The 17,674-nt window shown below is 48.1% G+C and overlaps 1 protein-coding gene across 1 annotated transcript in view; it reads left to right on the top strand.

Annotated features, from left to right (window-relative positions):
- Positions 1-9,244: 9,244 nt before the first annotated feature.
- The window catches only part of LOC124020930 (ryanodine receptor 2-like), a gene marked incomplete at its 5' end in the record, with an annotated part of 193,375 nt that continues 184,945 nt past the window's right edge, over positions 9,245-17,674 (top strand). The window contains 3 exon segments of the mRNA XM_046336241.1: positions 9,245-9,322; positions 9,324-9,365; positions 11,077-11,181. Of these exon segments, the coding sequence (XP_046192197.1) occupies positions 9,245-9,322; positions 9,324-9,365; positions 11,077-11,181 (225 nt within the window).

Below are 17,674 nucleotides of genomic sequence, written 5' to 3'. Positions count from 1 at the left end.
GTGGTATGTGGGTAGGGGTTAGATTAGAGTGGTATTTGGGTAGAGGTTAGATTAGAGTGGTATGTGGGTAGGGGTTAGATTGGAGTGGTATGTGGGTAGGGTTAGATTAGAGTGGTATGTGGGTAGGATTAGGTTAGAGTGGTATGTGGGTAGGGGTTAGATTAGAGTAGATTACAGTGGTATGTGGGTAGGGGTTAGATTAGAGTGGTATGTGGGTAGGGGTTAGAGTGGTATTTGGGTAGGGGTTAGATTAGAGTGGTATGTGGGTAGGGGTTAGATTAGAGTGGTATGTGGGTAGGGTTAGATTAAGTGGTATTGGGTAGGTTAGATTAGAGTGGTATGTGGGTAGGGGTTAGATTAGAGTGGTATGTGGGTAGGGGTTAGATTAGAGTGGTATGTGGGTAGGAGGTTAGGTTAGAGTGGTATTTGGGTAGGGGTTAGATTAGAGTGGTATGTGGGTAGAGGTTAGATTAGAGTGGTATGTGGGTAGGGGTTAGATTAGAGTGGTATGTGGGTAGGGTTAGATTAGAGTGGTATGTGGGTAGGGGGTTAGATTAGAGTGGTATGTGGGTAGGGGTTAGATTAGAGTGGTATGTGGGTAGGGGTTAGATTAGAGTGGTATGTGGGTAGGGGTTAGATTAGAGTGGTATGTGGGTAGGGGTTAGAGTGGTATGTGGGTAGGGTTAGGTTAGAGTGGTATGTGGGTAGGGGTTAGATTAGAGTGGTATGTGGGTAGAGGTTAGAGTGGTATTTGGGTAGGGGTTAGATTAGAGTGGTATGTGGGTAGGGGTTAGATTAGAGTGGTATGTGGGTAGGGGTTAGATTAGAGTGGTATTTGGGTAGGGTTAGAGTGGTATGTGGCAGAGGTTAGAGTGGTATTTGGGTAGGGGTTAGATTAGAGTGGTATGTGGGTAGAGGTTAGAGTGGTATTTGGGTAGGGGTTAGGTTAGAGTGGTATTTGGGTAGGGATTAGAGTGGTATGTGGGTAGGGTTAGGTTAGAGTGGTATTTGGGTAGGGGTTAGATTAGAGTGGTATGTGGGTAGAGGTAGAGTGGATTAGAGTGGTATGTGGGTAGTGGTTAGATTAGAGTGGTATTTGGGTAGGGGTTAGATTAGAGTGGTATGTGGGTAGGGGTTAGAGTGGTATGTGGGTAGAGATTAGAGTGGTATTTGGGTAGGGTTAGATTAGAGTGGTATGTGGGTAGGGATTAGATTAGAGTGGTATGTGGTAGGGGTTAGATTAGAGTGGTATGTGGGTAGGGTTAGATTAGTGGTATGTGGGTAGAGGTTAGATTAGAGTGGTATGTGGGTAGGATTAGAGTTAGTATTAGATTAGAGTGGTATGTGGGTAGGGTTAGATTAGAGTGGTATGTTGGTAGGGGTTAGATTAGAGTGGTATGTGGGTAGGGTTAGATTACAGTGGTATGTGGGTAGAGGTTAGATTAGAGTGGTATGTGGGTAGGGGTTAGAGTGGTATGTGGGTAGGGGTTAGATTAGAGTGGTATGTGGGTAGGGGTTAGATTAGAGTGGTATGTGGGTAGGGGTTAGATTAGAGTGGTATGTGGGTAGGGGTTAGATTAGAGTGGTATGTGGGTAGGGGTTAGATTAGAGTGGTATGTGGGTAGAGGTTAGAGTGGTATGTGGGTAGGGGTTAGGTTAGAGTGGTATGTGGGTAGGGGTTAGGTTAGAGTGGTATTTGGGTAGTTAGGTTAGAGTGGTATGTGTTAGAGTGGTATGTGGGTAGGGTTAGATTAGAGTGGTATTGGGTAGGGGTTAGATTATGGAGTGGTATTTGGGTAGGGGTTAGGTTAGAGTGGGTTAGATTAGAGTGGTATTTGGGTAGGGGTTAGATTAGAGTGGTATGTGGGTAGAGGTTAGAGTGGTATGTAGGGGGTAGAGTGGTTAGGGGTTAGATTAGAGTGGTATGTGGGTGGGTTAGATTAGAGTGGTATGTGGGTAGGGGTTAGATTAGAGTGGTATGTGGGTAGTGGGTTAGGGGATTAGAGTGGTATGTGGGTAGGGTTAGATTAGAGTGGTATGTGGGTAGAGGTTAGGTTAGAGTGGTATTTGGTAGGGGTTAGATTAGAGTGGTATGTGGGTAGAGGTTAGATTAGAGTGGTATGGGTAGGGTTTAGATTAGAGTGGTATGTGGGTAGGGGTTAGATTAGAGTGGTATGTGGGTAGGGTTAGATTAGAGTGGTATGTGGGTAGGGGTTAGATTAGAGTGGTATGTGGGTAGGGATTAGATAGAGTGGTATGTGGGTAGGGGTTAGATTAGAGTGGTATGTGGGTAGGGGTTAGAGTGGTATGTGGGTAGAGGTTAGAGTGGTATTTGGGTAGGGGTTAGATTAGAGTGGTATGTGGGTAGAGGTTAGAGTGGTATTTGGGTAGGGGTTAGATTAGAGTGGTATTTGGGTAGGGGTTAGATTAGAGTGGTATGTGGGTAGGGGTTAGGTTAGAGTGGTATTTCGGTAGGGGTTAGATTAAAGTGGTATGTGGGTAGGGGTTAGGTTAGAGTGGTATTTGGGTAGGGGTTAGAGTGGTATGTGGGTAGAGGTTAGAGTGGTATTTGGGTAGGGGTTAGGTTAGAGTGGTATTTGGGTAGGGGTTAGAGTGGTATGTGGGTAGAGGTTAGAGTGGTATTTGGGTAGGGGTTAGATTAGAGTGGTATGTGGGTAGAGGTTAGATTAGAGTGGTATGTGGGTAGAGGTTAGATTAGAGTGGTATTTGGGTAGGGGTTAGATTAGAGTGGTATGTGGGTAGAGGTTAGATTAGAGTGGTATGTGGGTAGGGATTAGATTAGAGTGGTATGTGGGTAGGGATTAGATTAGAGTGGTATGTGAGTAGGGATTAGATTAGAGTGGTATGTTGGTAGGGGTTAGATTAGAGTGGTATGTGGGTAGAGGTTAGATTACAGTGGTATGTGGGTAGAGGTTAGATTAGAGTGGTATGTGGGTAGGGGTTAGAGTGGTATGTGGGTAGGGGTTAGATTAGAGTGGTATGTGGGTAGGGGTTAGATTAGAGTGGTATTTCGGTAGGGGTTAGATTAGAGTGGTATGTGGGTAGGGGTTAGATTAGAGTGGTATGTGGGTAGAGGTTAGATTAGAGTGGTATGTGGGTAGGGGTTAGAGTGGTATGTGGGTAGGGGTTAGATTAGAGTGGTATGTGGGTAGGGTTAGATTAGAGTGGTATTGGGTAGGGGTTAGATTAGAGTGGTATGTGGGTAGGGGTTAGATTAGAGTGGTATGTGGGTAGGGGTTAGATTAGAGTGGTATGTGGGTAGAGGTTAGGTTAGAGTGGTATGTGGGTAGGGGTTAGATTAGAGTGGTATGTGGGTAGAGGTTAGATTAGAGTGGTATGTGGGTAGGGTTTAGATTAGAGTGGTATGTGGGTAGGGGTTAGGTTAGAGTGGTATGTGGGTAGGGGTTAGATTAGAGTGGTATGTGGGTAGGGATTAGGTTAGAGTGGTATGTGGGTAGGGGTTAGATTAGAGTGGTATGTGGGTAGGGGTTAGAGTGGTATGTGGGTAGAGGTGGTATTTGGGTAGGGGTTAGATTAGAGTGGTATGTGGGTAGAGGTTAGAGTGGTATTTGGGTAGGGGTTAGATTAGAGTGGTATTTGGGTAGGGGTTAGATTAGAGTGGTATGTGGGTAGGGGTTAGGTTAGAGTGGTATTTCGGTAGGGTTAGATTAAAGTGGTATGTGGGTAGGGTTAGGTTAGAGTGGTATTTGGGTGGGTTAGAGTGGTATGTGGGTAGAGGTTAGAGTGGTATTTGGGTAGGGGTTAGGTTAGAGTGGTATTTGGGTAGGGGTTAGAGTGGTATGTGGGTAGAGGTTAGAGTGGTATTTGGGTAGGGGTTAGATTAGAGTGGTATGTGGGTAGAGGTTGTAGGTTGAGTGGTATGTGGGTAGAGGTTAGATTAGAGTGGTATTTGGGTAGGGGTTAGATTAGAGTGGTATGTGGGTAGAGGTTAGATTAGGAGTGGTATGTGGGTAGGGGATTAGATTAGAGTGGTATGTGGGTAGGGATTAGATTAGAGTGGTATGTGAGTAGGGATTAGATTAGAGTGGTATGTTGGTAGGGTTAGATTAGAGTGGTATGTGGGTAGAGGTTAGATTACAGTGGTATGTGGGTAGAGGTTAGATTAGAGTGGTATGTGGGTAGGGGTTAGAGTGGTATGTGGGTAGGGGTTAGATTAGAGTGGTATGTGGGTAGGGGTTAGATTAGAGTGGTATTTCGGTAGAGGTTAGATTAGAGTGGTATGTGGGTAGGGGTTAGATTAGAGTGGTATGTGGGTAGAGGTTAGGATTAGAGTGGTATGTGGGTAGGGGTTAGAGTGGTATGTGGGCAGGGGTTAGTTAGAGTGGTATGTGGGTAGGGGTTAGGATTAGAGTGGTATGTGGGTAGGGGTTAGAGTGGTATGTGGGTAGGGTTAGATTAGAGTGGTATGTGGGTAGAGGTTAGATTAGAGTGGTATGTGGGTAGGGGTTAGATTAGAGTGGTATGTGGGTAGGGTTAGATTAGAGTGGTATGTGGGTAGGGTTAGATTAGAGTGGTATGTGGGTAGGGGTTAGAGTGGTATGTTAGGGTTAGATTAGAGTGGTATGTGGGTAGGGGTTAGATTAGAGTGGTATGTGGGTAGGGTTAGATTAGAGTGGTATGTGGGTAGGGGTTAGATTAGAGTGGTATGTGGGTAGGGGTTAGATTAGAGTGGTATGTGGGCAGAGGTTAGATTAGAGTGGTATGTGGGTAGAGGTTAGATTAGAGTGGTATGTGGGTAGGGGTTAGAGTGGTATGTGGGTAGGGGTTAGAGTGGTATGTGGGTAGGGGTTAGATTAGAGTGGTATGTGGGTAGGGTTTAGAGTGGTATGTGGGTAGGGGTTAGAGTGGTATGTGGGTAGGGGTTAGATTAGAGTGGTATGTGGGTAGTGGTTAGATTAGAGTGGTATTTGGGTAGGGGTTAGAGTGGTATGTGGGTAGGGGTTAGATTAGAGTGGTATGTGGGTAGGGGTTAGGTTAGAGTGGTATGTGGGTAGGGGTTAGGTTAGAGTGGTATGTGGGTAGGGGTTAGATTAGAGTGGTATGTGGGTAGGGGTTAGATTAGAGTGGTATTTGGGTAGGGGTTAGATTAGAGTGGTATGTGGGTAGGGGTTAGATTAGAGTGGTATGTGGGCAGGGGTTAGATTAGAGTGGTATGTGGGTAGGGGTTAGAGTGGTATGTGGGTAGGGTTAGATTAGAGTGGTATGTGGGTAGGGGTTAGATTAGTGTGGTATGTGGGTAGGGGTTAGATTAGAGTGGTATGTGGGTAGAGGTTAGATTAGAGTGGTATGTGGGTAGAGGTTTAGAGTGGGGTAGGGGTTAGATTTAGTGGTATGTGGGTAGAGGTTAGATTAGAGTGGTATGTGGGTAGGGTTAGATTAGAGTGGTATGTGGGTAGGGGTTAGATTAGTGTGGTATGTGGGTAGAGGTTAGATTAGAGTGGTATTTGGGTAGGGGTTAGATTAGAGTGGTATGTGGGTAGGGGTTAGATTAGAGTGGTATGTGGGTAGAGGTTAGATTAGAGTGGTATGTGGGTAGGGGTTAGATTAGATGGTATGTGGGTAGGGGGATTAGAGTGGTATGTGGGTAGGGGTTAGAGTGGTATTTGGGTAGGGTTAGATTAGAGTGGTATGTGGGTAGGGGTTAGATTAGTGTGGTATGTGGGTAGGGGTTAGATTAGAGTGGTATGTGGGTAGGGTTAGATTAGAGTGGTATGTGGGTAGAGGTTAGAGTGGTATTTGGGTAGGGGTTAGATTAGTGTGGTATGTGGGTAGAGGTTAGATTAGAGTGGTATGTGGGTAGGGGTTAGATTAGAGTGGTATGTGGGTAGGGGTTAGAGTGGTATGTGGGTAGAGGTTAGAGTGGTATTTGGGTAGGGGTTAGATTAGAGTGGTATGTGGGTAGAGGTTAGAGTGGTATTTGGGTAGGGGTTAGATTAGAGTGGTATTTGGGTAGGGGTTAGATTAGAGTGGTATGTGGGTAGGGGTTAGGTTAGAGTGGTATTTGGTAGGGGTTAGATTAAAGTGGTATGTGGGTAGGGGTTAGGTTAGAGTGGTATTTGGGTAGGGGTTAGAGTGGTATGTGGGTAGAGGTTAGAGTGGTATTTGGGTAGGGGTTAGGTTAGAGTGGTATTTGGGTAGGGGTTAGAGTGGTATGTGGGTAGAGGTTAGAGTGGTATTTGGGTAGGGGTTAGATTAGAGTGGTATGTGGGTAGAGGTTAGATTAGAGTGGTATGTGGGTAGAGGTTAGATTAGAGTGGTATTTGGGTAGGGGTTAGATTAGAGTGGTATGTGGGTAGAGGTTAGATTAGAGTGGTATGTGGGTAGGGATTAGATTAGAGTGGTATGTGGGTAGGGATTAGATTAGAGTGGTATGTGAGTAGGGATTAGATTAGAGTGGTATGTTGGTAGGGGTTAGATTAGAGTGGTATGTGGGTAGAGGTTAGATTACAGTGGTATGTGGGTAGAGGTTAGATTAGAGTGGTATGTGGGTAGGGGTTAGAGTGGTATGTGGGTAGGGGTTAGATTAGAGTGGTATGTGGGTAGGGGTTAGATTAGAGTGGTATTTCGGTAGAGGTTAGATTAGAGTGGTATGTGGGTAGGGGTTAGATTAGAGTGGTATGTGGGTAGAGGTTAGATTAGAGTGGTATGTGGGTAGGGGTTAGAGTGGTATGTGGGTAGGGGTTAGATTAGAGTGGTATGTGGGTAGGGGTTAGATTAGAGTGGTATGTGGGTAGGGGTTAGAGTGGTATGTGGGTAGGGTTAGATTAGAGTGGTATGTGGGTAGGGGTTAGATTAGAGTGGTATGTGGGTAGGGGTTAGATTAGAGTGGTATGTGGGTAGGGGTTAGATTAGAGTGGTATGTGGGTAGGGGTTAGATTAGAGTGGTATGTGGGTAGGGGTTAGAGTGGTATGTGGGTAGGGTTAGATTAGAGTGGTATGTGGGTAGGGGTTAGATTAGAGTGGTATGTGGGTAGGGGTTAGATTAGAGTGGTATGTGGGTAGGGGTTAGATTAGAGTGGTATGTGGGTAGGGGTTAGATTAGAGTGGTATGTGGGTAGAGGTTAGATTAGAGTGGTATGTGGGTAGAGGTTAGATTAGAGTGGTATGTGGGTAGGGGTTAGAGTGGTATGTGGGTAGGGGTTAGAGTGGTATGTGGGTAGAGGTTAGATTAGAGTGGTATGTGGGTAGGGTTTAGAGTGGTATGTGGGTAGGGGTTAGAGTGGTATGTGGGTAGGGGTTAGATTAGTGTGGTATGTGGGTAGTGGTTAGATTAGAGTGGTATTTGGGTAGGGGTTAGAGTGGTATGTGGGTAGGGGTTAGATTAGAGTGGTATGTGGGTAGTGGTTAGGTTAGAGTGGTATGTGGGTAGTGGTTAGGTTAGAGTGGTATGTGGGTAGGGTTAGATTAGAGTGGTATGTGGGTAGGGGTTAGATTAGAGTGGTATTTGGGTAGGGGTTAGATTAGAGTGGTATGTGGGTAGGGGTTAGATTAGAGTGGTATGTGGGTAGGGGTTAGATTAGAGTGGTATGTGGGTAGGGGTTAGAGTGGTATGTGGGTAGGGTTAGATTAGAGTGGTATGTGGGTAGGGGTTAGATTAGTGTGGTATGTGGGTAGAGGTTAGATTAGAGTGGTATGTGGGTAGAGGTTAGATTAGAGTGGTATGTGGGTAGAGGTTAGAGTGGTATTTGGGTAGGGGTTAGATTAGTGTGGTATGTGGGTAGAGGTTAGATTAGAGTGGTATGTGGGTAGGGTTAGATTAGAGTGGTATGTGGGTAGGGGTTAGATTAGTGTGGTATGTGGGTAGAGGTTAGATTAGAGTGGTATGTGGGTAGGGGTTAGATTAGAGTGGTATGTGGGTAGGGGTTAGATTAGAGTGGTATGTGGGTAGAGGTTAGATTAGAGTGGTATGTGGGTAGAGGTTAGGTTAGAGTGGTATTTGGGTAGGGGTTAGATTAGTGTGGTATGTGGGTAGAGGTTAGAGTGGTATTTGGGTAGGGGTTACTGAGAGATCGCCTGTTATTGAGGAGCAGCATTTAGTCTCTTCCTCAGTTGGCAGAGCTCCAAGTCCTATCAGCTTCCTGTCAGGGATCCCTGTGTGTGTGTGTGTGTGTGTGTGTGTGTGTGTGTGTGTGTGTGTGTGTGTGTGTGTGTGTGTGTGTGTGTGTGTGTGTGTGTGTGTGTGTGTGTGTGTGTGTGTGTGTGTGTGTGTGTGTGTGTGTGTGTGTCCAGCCACCCTCATCTCCTTCTACAGTGTAATAGACCCTCATCTCCTTCTACAGTGTAATAGACCCCCTCATCTCCTTCTACAGTGTAATAGATCCTCTCATCTCCTACAGTGTAATAGACCCTCATCTCCTTCTACAGTGTAATAGACCCCCTCATCTCCTTCTACAGTGTAATATACCCTCTCATCTCCTACAGTGTAATAGACCCTCATCTCCTTCTACAGTGTAATAGACCCTGATCTCCTTCTACAGTGTAATAGACCTCATTTCCTTCTACAGTGTAATAGACCCCCATCTCCTTCTACAGTGTAATAGACCCTCTCATCTCCTTCTACAGTGTAATAGACCCTCTCATCTCCTTCTACAGTATAATAGACCCTCTCTTAAGCACCAATTCAGGCTCTATAAAGTCCTGTATTTCATGAGTATCCTGAAGGAATGCTGAACAGGGTGAGGGGCTCTATAAAGTCTTCTAATTAGATATATATTTATTAAAGGTGGAATGTAGTGTCTGTATTGTAGATATATATTTATTAAAGGTGGAATGTAGTGTCTGTATTGTAGATATATATTTATTATAGGTGGAATGTAGTGTCTGTATTGTAGATATATATTTATAAGAGGTGACATTTTCCTAGAACGTTCTCTGCTCGTCAGTGGGATAACGTCTCATGTCCTCAGGACGACCCCTGTTTGCTGGGTTAAAGCCCGACCCCGCTTGGCGCTGCTGAGTGCAGTGTGTTGACTGAGATTCTCCGTTGCCAGTTACTCCGTTGAAAAGAGCCCCTTTGGCCCTCGTTAGTCATTACAGAACGATTCCCTGGCGGACGCCCACCGTGGAGCAGGCTTGACTCTGGAGGTCACACATCTTAGATAGTTGCCCAGGTTGGAGATGGTTGGCGATGACAAGGCTGTGTTGGTGACCAGGGGTTTTCTGTGTTGGTTCTAACTGCTACTTCCTGTCTCTGTGTCTCCAGGACGACGAGGTTGTCCTGCAGTGTTCTGCCACAGTCCACAAGGAGCAGCAGAAGCTGTGTCTGGCAGCGGAGGGCTTCGGGAAACAGACTCTGCTTCCTCGAGTCAACATCCAACTCTAAGGTGAACGCAGGAGCCACATCTACCAGACTGCATTGCATCATGTTTATCCCTAGACTGGACTACATCTCCCAGACTGACCTGCTCCAGGACTACAGTTCCCTTCTAACCTGGCTGTTTATCCCTAGACTGGACTACATCTCCCAGACTGACCTGCTCCAGGACTACAGTTCCCTTCTAACCTGGCTGTTTATCCCTAGACTGGACTACATCTCCCAGACTGACCTGCTCCAGGACTACAGTTCCCTTCTAACCTGGCTGTTTATCCCTAGACTGGACTACATCTCCAAGACTGACCTGCTCCAGGACTACAGTTCCCTTCTAACCTGGCTGTTTATCCCTAGACTGGACTACATCTCCCAGACTGACCTGCTCCAGGACTACAGTTCCCTTCTAACCTGGCTGTTTATCCTTTGACTGGACTACATCTCCCAGACTGACCTGCTCCAGAACTACAGTTCCCTTCGAACCTGGCTGTTTATCCTTTGACTGGACTACATCTCCCAGACTGACCTGCTCCAGGACTACAGTTCCCTTCGAACCTGGCTGTGTATCCTTTGACTGGACTACATCTCCCAGACTGACCTGCTCCAGGACTACAGTTCCCTTCGAACCTGGCTGTTTATCCTTTGACTGGACTACATGTCCCAGACTGACCTGGTCCAGGACTACAGTTCCCTTCTAACCTGGCTGTTTATCCCTAGACTGGACTACATGTCCCAGACTGACCTGCTCCAGGACTACAGTTCCCTTCGAACCTGGCTGTTTATCTTTTGACTGGACTACATCTCCCAGACTGACCTGCTCCAGGACTACAGTTCCCTTCGAACCTGGCTGTTTATCTTTTGACTGGACTACATCTCCCAGACTGACCTGCTCCAGGACTACAGTTCCCTTCGAACCTGGCTGTTTATCCTTTGACTGGACTACATCTCCCAGACTGACCTGCTCCAGAACTACAGTTCCCTTCGAACCTGGCTGTTTATCCTTTGACTGGACTACATCTCCCAGACTGACCTGCTCCAGGACTACAGTTCCCTTCGAACCTGGCTGTGTATCCTTTGACTGGACTACATCTCCCAGACTGACCTGCTCCAGGACTACAGTTCCCTTCGAACCTGGCTGTTTATCCTTTGACTGGACTACATCTCCCAGACTGACCTGGTCCAGGACTACAGTTCCCTTCTAACCTGGCTGTTTATCCCTAGACTGGACTACATGTCCCAGACTGACCTGCTCCAGGACTACAGTTCCCTTCGAACCTGGCTGTTTATCTTTTGACTGGACTACATCTCCCAGACTGACCTGCTCCAGGACTACAGTTCCCTTCGAACCTGGCTGTTTATCTTTTGACTGGACTACATGTCCCAGACTGACCTGCTCCAGGACTACAGTTCCCTTCGAACCTGGCTGTTTATCTTTTGACTGGACTACATCTCCCAGACTGACATGCTCCAGGACTACAGTTCCCTTCGAACCTGGCTGTTTATCTTTTGACTGGACTACATCTCCCAGACTGACCTGCTCCAGGACTACAGTTTCCTTCTAACCTGGCTGTTTATCCTTTGACTGGACTACATCTCCCAGACTGACCTGGTCCAGGACTACAGTTCCCTTCTAACCTGGCTGTTTATCCTTTGACTGGACTACATCTCCCAGACTGACCTGCTCCAGGACTACAGTTCCCTTCTAACCTGGCTGTGTTCTCTTCCAGAATGTCCCTCCAGACCTGTCCATCTGTACGTTTGTCCTGGAGCAGTCCCTCTCAGTCCGGGCCCTGCAGGAGATGCTGGCCAACACAGAAGAGAAGGCAGAAGGGGTGAGTACCCAGCAAGACCTATCTACCTACGTATATATCTATCTACCTATCTATCTATCTACCTATATCTATCTATCTACCTATATCTATCTATCTACCTATATCTATCTATCTACCTATATCTATCTATCTACCTATCTACCTATCTACCTATCTATCTATCTATCTATCTATCTATCTATCTATCTATCTATCTATCTATCTATCTATCTATCTATCTATCTATCTATCTATCTACCTATATCTATCTGTCCGTCCGTCCATCCATCTGTCTGTTTGTCGCAGGCAGGGCTGAGTACACACAGAACTATCCATCTCAGACAGGGCCTGTAATGGTTCTGATGGATGGGACAAGATGTCTCTATGCTGGGGTCCTGTGTCAGTGTGTGTTATAGTCCTGTCCACAGCCCTGTGGTTGTCCCTGTTATAGTCCTGTGTCAGTGTGTGTTATAGTCCTGTCCACAGCCCTGTGGTTGTCCCTGTTATAGTCCTGTGTCAGTGTGTGTTATAGTCCTGTCCACAGCCCTGTGGTTGTCCCTGTTATAGTCCTGTGTCAGTGTGTGTTATAGTCCCTGTCCACAGCCCTGTGGTTGTCCCTGTTATAGCCCTGTGGTTGTCCCTGTTATAGCCCTGTCCACAGCCCTGTGGTTGTCCCTGTTATAGCCCTGTGGTTGTCCCTGTTATAGTCCTGTGGTTGTCCCTGTGGTTGTCCCTGTGGTTGTCCCTGTGGTTGTCCCTGTGATTGTCCCTGTTATAGCCCTGTCCACAGCCCTGTGGTTGGCCCTGTGGTTGTCCCTGTTATAGCCCTGTGGTTGTCCCTGTTATAGCCCTGTGGTTGTCCCTGTGGTTGTCCCTGTGGTTGTCCCTGTGGTTGTCCCTGTGATTGTCCCTGTTATAGCCCTGTCCACAGCCCTGTGGTTGTCCCTGCTATAGTCCTGTGGTTGTCCCTGTGGTTGTCCCTGTGGTTGTCCCTGTGATTGTCCCTGTTATAGCCCTGTCCACAGCCCTGTGGTTGGCCCTGTGGTTGTCCCTGTTATAGCCCTGTGGTTGTCCCTGTTATAGCCCTGTGGTTGTCCCTGTGGTTGTCCCTGTTATAGCCCTGTGGTTGTCCCTGTTATAGCCCTGTCCACAGCCCTGTGGTTGTCCCTGTTATAGTCCTGTGGTTGTCCCTGTTATAGCCCTGTGGTTGTCCCTGTTATAGCCCTGTGGTTGTCCCTGTTATAGCCCTGTGGTTGTCCATGTTATAGCCCTGTGGTTGTCCCTGTTATAGCCCTGTGGTTGTCCCTGTTATAGCCCTGTGGTTGTCCCTGTTATAGCCCTGTGGTTGTCCCTGTTATAGCCCTGTGGTTGTCCCTGTTATAGCCCTGTGGTTGTCCCTGTTATAGCCCTGTGGTTGTCCCTGTTATAGCCCTGTGGTTGTCCCTGTTATAGCCCTGTGGTTGTCCCTGTTACAGCCCTGTGGTTGTCCCTGTTATAGCCCTGTCCACAGCCCTGTGGTTGTCCCTGTTATAGCCCTGTCCACAGCCCTGTGGTTGTCCCTTTATAGCCCTGTGGTAGTCCCTGTTATAGCCCTGTGGTTGTCCCTGTTATAGCCCTGTGGTTGTCCCTGTTATAGCCCTGTCCACAGCCCTGTGGTTGTCCCTGTTATAGCCCTGTCCACAGCCCTGTAGTTGTCCCTGTTATGGCCCTGTCCACAGCCCTGTGGTTGTCCCTGTTATAGCCCTGTGGTTGTCCCTGTTATAGCCCTGTGGTTGTCCCTGTGGTTGTCCCTGTTATAGTCCTGTCCACAGCCCTGTGGTTGTCGCTGTTATAGCCCTGTGGTAGTCCCTGTTATAGCCCTGTGGTTGTCCCTGTTATAGCCCTGTCCACAGCCCTGTGGTTGTCCCTGTTATAACCCTGTGGTTGTCCCTGTTATAGACATGTCCACAGCCCATGTAATGGGGTATGTTTAAATAATATGGACTACAGTACTATGATGTGATGTTATTTTGTGCAGAACTGCAGATTTAAACGTTGTATATGATGTTACTGAGATGTGGTGTCGTATTCCATCATGACTTGCATTTCTGTAATTAACTTTTTATAATCACCTTTCTATCTATGAATAACTTGGCTAATTAAATTGTTCTCTCTCTGAGCCAGAAGTGTATTCAAGGGCAGTACTGGGAGTCAGAGAGCCCAGATACAATCAGTCGGTCGGTCTATCTGCCAGGAGTCAGGGAGCCCAGAAACAATCAGTCGGTCGGTCTATCTGCCAGGAGTCAGGGAGCCCAGAAACAATCAGTCGGTCGGTCTATCTGCCAGGAGTCAGGGAGCCCAGAAACAATCAGTCGGTCGGTCTATCTGCCAGGAGTCAGGGAGCCCAGAAACAATCAGTCAGTCGGTCTATCTGCCAGGAGTCAGGGAGCCCAGAAACAATCAGTCAGTCGGTCTATCTGTCTAGCCAGTTAGTCAGTCACCCAGTCAGCCACGCAGTCAGTCACCAGTCAGTCAGTCAGCCAGCCAGCCAGCCAGTTAGTCAGCCAGCCAGTCAGCCAGTTAGTCAGTCACCCAGTCAGCCAGTCAGTCAGTCACCAGTCAGCCAGCCAGCTAGCCAGCCAGTCAATAAGTTACCCAGTCAGCCAGTTAGTCAGCCAGCCAGTCACCCAGTCACCCAGTCAGCCAGTCACCCAGTCACCCAGTCAGTCAGTCAGTCAGTCAGTCAGTCAGTCAGTCAGTCAGTCAGAGAGGCAGGTAGAAGGAGAGGTGGGGGAGGGGTAGAGATACAGAGAGGCAGGTAGAAGGAGAGGTGGGGGGAGGGGTAGAGATACAGAGAGGCAGGTAGAAGGAGAGGTGGGGGGTAGAGGTACAGAGAGGCAGGTAGAAGGAGAGGTGGGGGGGGGTAGAGATACAGAGAGGCAGGTAGAAGGAGAGGGGGGGGGGTAGAGATACAGAGAGGCAGGTAGAAGGAGAGGTGGGGGGGGTAGAGATACAGAGAGGCAGGTAGAAGGGAGGTGGGGGGTAGAGGTACAGAGAGGCAGGTAGAAGGAGAGGTGGGGGGGGGTAGAGATACAGAGAGGCAGGTAGAAGGAGAGGTGGGGGGGTAGAGATACAGAGAGGCAGGTAGAAGGAGAGGTGGGGGGTAGAGATACAGAGAGACAGGTAGAAGGAGAGGTGGGGGGTAGAGATACAGAGAGACAGGTAGAAGGAGAGGTGGGGGGGTAGAGATACAGAGAGACAGGTAGAAGGAGAGGTGGGGGGGTAGAGGTACAGAGAGGCAGGTAGAAGGAGAGATGGGGGGTAGAGGTACAGAGAGGCAGGTAGAAGGAGAGGTGGGGGGGTAGAGATACAGAGAGGCAGGTAGAAGGAGAGGTGGGGGGTAGAGATACAAAGAGGCAGGTAGAAGGAGAGGTGGGGGGTAGAGGTACAGAGAGGCAGGTAGAAGGAGAGGTGGGGGGGTAGAGATACAGAGAGGCAGGTAGAAGGAGAGGTGGGGGGGGTAGAGATACAGAGAGGCAGGTAGAAGGAGAGGTGGGGGGTAGAGGTACAGAGAGGCAGGTAGAAGGAGAGGTGGGGGGGTAGAGATACAGAGAGGCAGGTAGAAGGAGAGGTGGGGGGGGGGGGGGGTAGAGATACAGAGAGGCAGGTAGAAGGAGAGGTGGGGGGGTAGAGATACAGAGAGGCAGGTAGAAGGAGAGGTGGGGGGGGGTAGAGATACAGAGAGGCAGGTAGAAGGAGAGGTGGGGGGGGTAGAGGTACAGAGAGGCAGGTAGGAGAGGTGGGGGGGGTAGAGGTACAGAGAGGCAGGTAGAAGGAGAGGTGGGGGGGGTAGAGGTACAGAGAGGCAGGTAGAAGGAGAGGTGGGGGGGTAGAGATACAGAGAGGCAGGTAGAAGGAGAGGTGGGGGGGTAGAGGTACAGAGAGGCAGGTAGAAGGAGAGGTGGGGGGGTAGAGATACAGAGAGGCAGGTAGAAGGAGAGGTGGGGGGGGGTAGAGGTACAGAGAGGCAGGTAGAAGGAGAGGATGTGACTGTAAGTAGACGGAAAGTGTGTAAAGATAAAAGACCAAGAGAGATTGGAAGAGAAGCAGCATGTGTGAGAGCTCAACATTTAATTAGTAAACCGTGCACAGCACTCCCAGCACGCTGAAGAGTGAGCAGGGAAAGGAAAAAAGAACATGGAACTGAATGGCTTCAGTAGTTACAGTCTAACATAATTACAGCTATGAGGAGGGACCAGGTTAGTAATGACTGATGGAGGGACCAGGTTAGTAATGACTGATGGAGGGACCAGGTTAATAATGACTGATGGAGGGACCAGGTTAATAATGACTGATGGAGGGACCAGGTTAATAATGACTGATGGAGGGACCAGGTTAGTATGGAGGGACCAGGTTAATACTGACTGATGGAGGGACCAGGTTAATAATGACTGATGGAGGGACCAGGTTAGTATGGAGGGACCAGGTTAGTAATGACTGATGGAGGGACCAGGTTAATAATGACTGATGGAGGGACCAGGTTAGTAATGACTGATGGAGGGACCAGGTTAATAATGACTGATGGAGGGACCAGGTTAGTATGGAGGGACCAGGTTAATAATGACTGATGGAGGGACCAGGTTAGTAATGACTGATGGAGGGACCAGGTTAGTAATGACTGATGGAGGGACCAGGTTAGTAATGACTGATGGAGGGACCAGGTTAATAATGACTGATGGAGGGACCAGGTTAATAATGACTGATGGAGGGACCAGGTTAATAATGACTGATGGAGGGACCAGGTTAGTAATGACTGATGGAGGGACCAGGTTAATAATGACTGATGGAGGGACCAGGTTAGTATGGAGGGACCAGGTTAGTAATGACTGATGGAGGGACCAGGTTAATAATGACTGATGGAGGGACCAGGTTAGTATGGAGGGACCAGGTTAGTAATGACTGATGGAGGGACCAGGTTAGTAATGACTGATGGAGGGACCAAGTTAGTATGGAGGGACCAGGTTAGTAATGACTGATGGAGGGACCAGGTTAGTAATGACTGATGGAGGGACCAGGTTAGTAATGACTGATGGAGGGACCAGGTTAGTATGGAGGGACCAGGTTAGTAATGACTGATGGAGGGACCAGGTTAGTAATGACTGATGGAGGGACCAGGTTAGTATGGAGGGACCAGGTTAGTAATGACTGATGGAGGGACCAGGTTAGTATGGAGGGACCAGGTTAGTAATGACTGATGGAGGGACCAGGTTAGTACTGACTGATGGAGGGACCAGGTTAGTAATGACTGATGGAGGGACCAGGTTAGTATGGAGGGACCAGGTTAGTAATGACTGATGGAGGGACCAGGTTAGTATGGAGGGACCAGGTTAGTAATGACTGATGGAGGGACCAGGTTAGTATGGAGGGACCAGGTTAGTAATGACTGATGGAGGGACCAGGTTAGTAATGACTGATGGAGGGACCAGGTTAGTATGGAGGGACCAGGTTAATAATGACTGATGGAGGGACCAGGTTAGTAATGACTGATGGAGGGACCAGGTTAGTATGGAGGGACCAGGTTAGTAATGACTGATGGAGGGACCAGGTTAGTAATGACTGATGGAGGGACCAGGTTAGTATGGAGGGACCAGGTTAGTAATGACTGATGGAGGGACCAGGTTAGTAATGACTGATGGAGGGACCAGGTTAGTAATGACTGATGGAGGGACCAGGTTAGTAATGACTGATGGAGGGACCAGGTTAGTAATGACTGATGGAGGGACCAGGTTAGTACTGACTGATGGAGGGACCAGGTTAGTAATGACTGATGGAGGGACCAGGTTAGTAATGACTGATGGAGGGACCAGGTTAGTACTGACTGATGGAGGGACCAGGTTAGTAATAACTGATGGAGGGACCAGGTTAGTAATGACTGATGGAGGGACCAGGTTAGTACTGACTGATGGAGGGACCAGGTTAATAATGACTGATGGAGGGACCAGGTTAGTAATGACTGATGGAGGGACCAGGTTAGTAATGACTGATGGAGGGACCAGGTTAATAATGACTGATGGAGGGACCAGGTTAGTAATGACTGATGGAGGGACCAGGTTAATAATGACTGATGGAGGGATCAGGTTAATAATGACTGATGGAGGGACCAGGTTAGTAATGACTGATGGAGGGACCAGGTTAATAATGACTGATGGAGGGACCAGGTTAGTATGGAGGGACCAGGTTAGTAATGACTGATGGAGGGACCAGGTTAATAATGACTGATGGAGGGACCAGGTTAATAATGACTGATGGAGGGACCAGGTTAGTAATGACTGATGGAGGGACCAGGTTAATAATGACTGATGGAGGGACCAGGTTAGTATGGAGGGACCAGGTTAGTAATGACTGATGGAGGGACCAGGTTAGTAATGACTGATGGAGGGACCAGGTTAGTAATGACTGATGGAGGGACCAGGTTAATAATGACTGATGGAGGGACCAGGTTAGTAATGACTGATGGAGGGACCAGTTTAGTAAT

Source organism: Oncorhynchus gorbuscha, unplaced genomic scaffold (assembly GCF_021184085.1).
Source record: "Oncorhynchus gorbuscha isolate QuinsamMale2020 ecotype Even-year unplaced genomic scaffold, OgorEven_v1.0 Un_scaffold_993, whole genome shotgun sequence".
In the NCBI taxonomy this organism is placed as follows: Eukaryota; Metazoa; Chordata; class Actinopteri; order Salmoniformes; family Salmonidae; genus Oncorhynchus; species Oncorhynchus gorbuscha.
This window is presented reverse-complemented; position numbering and strand designations above follow the sequence as displayed.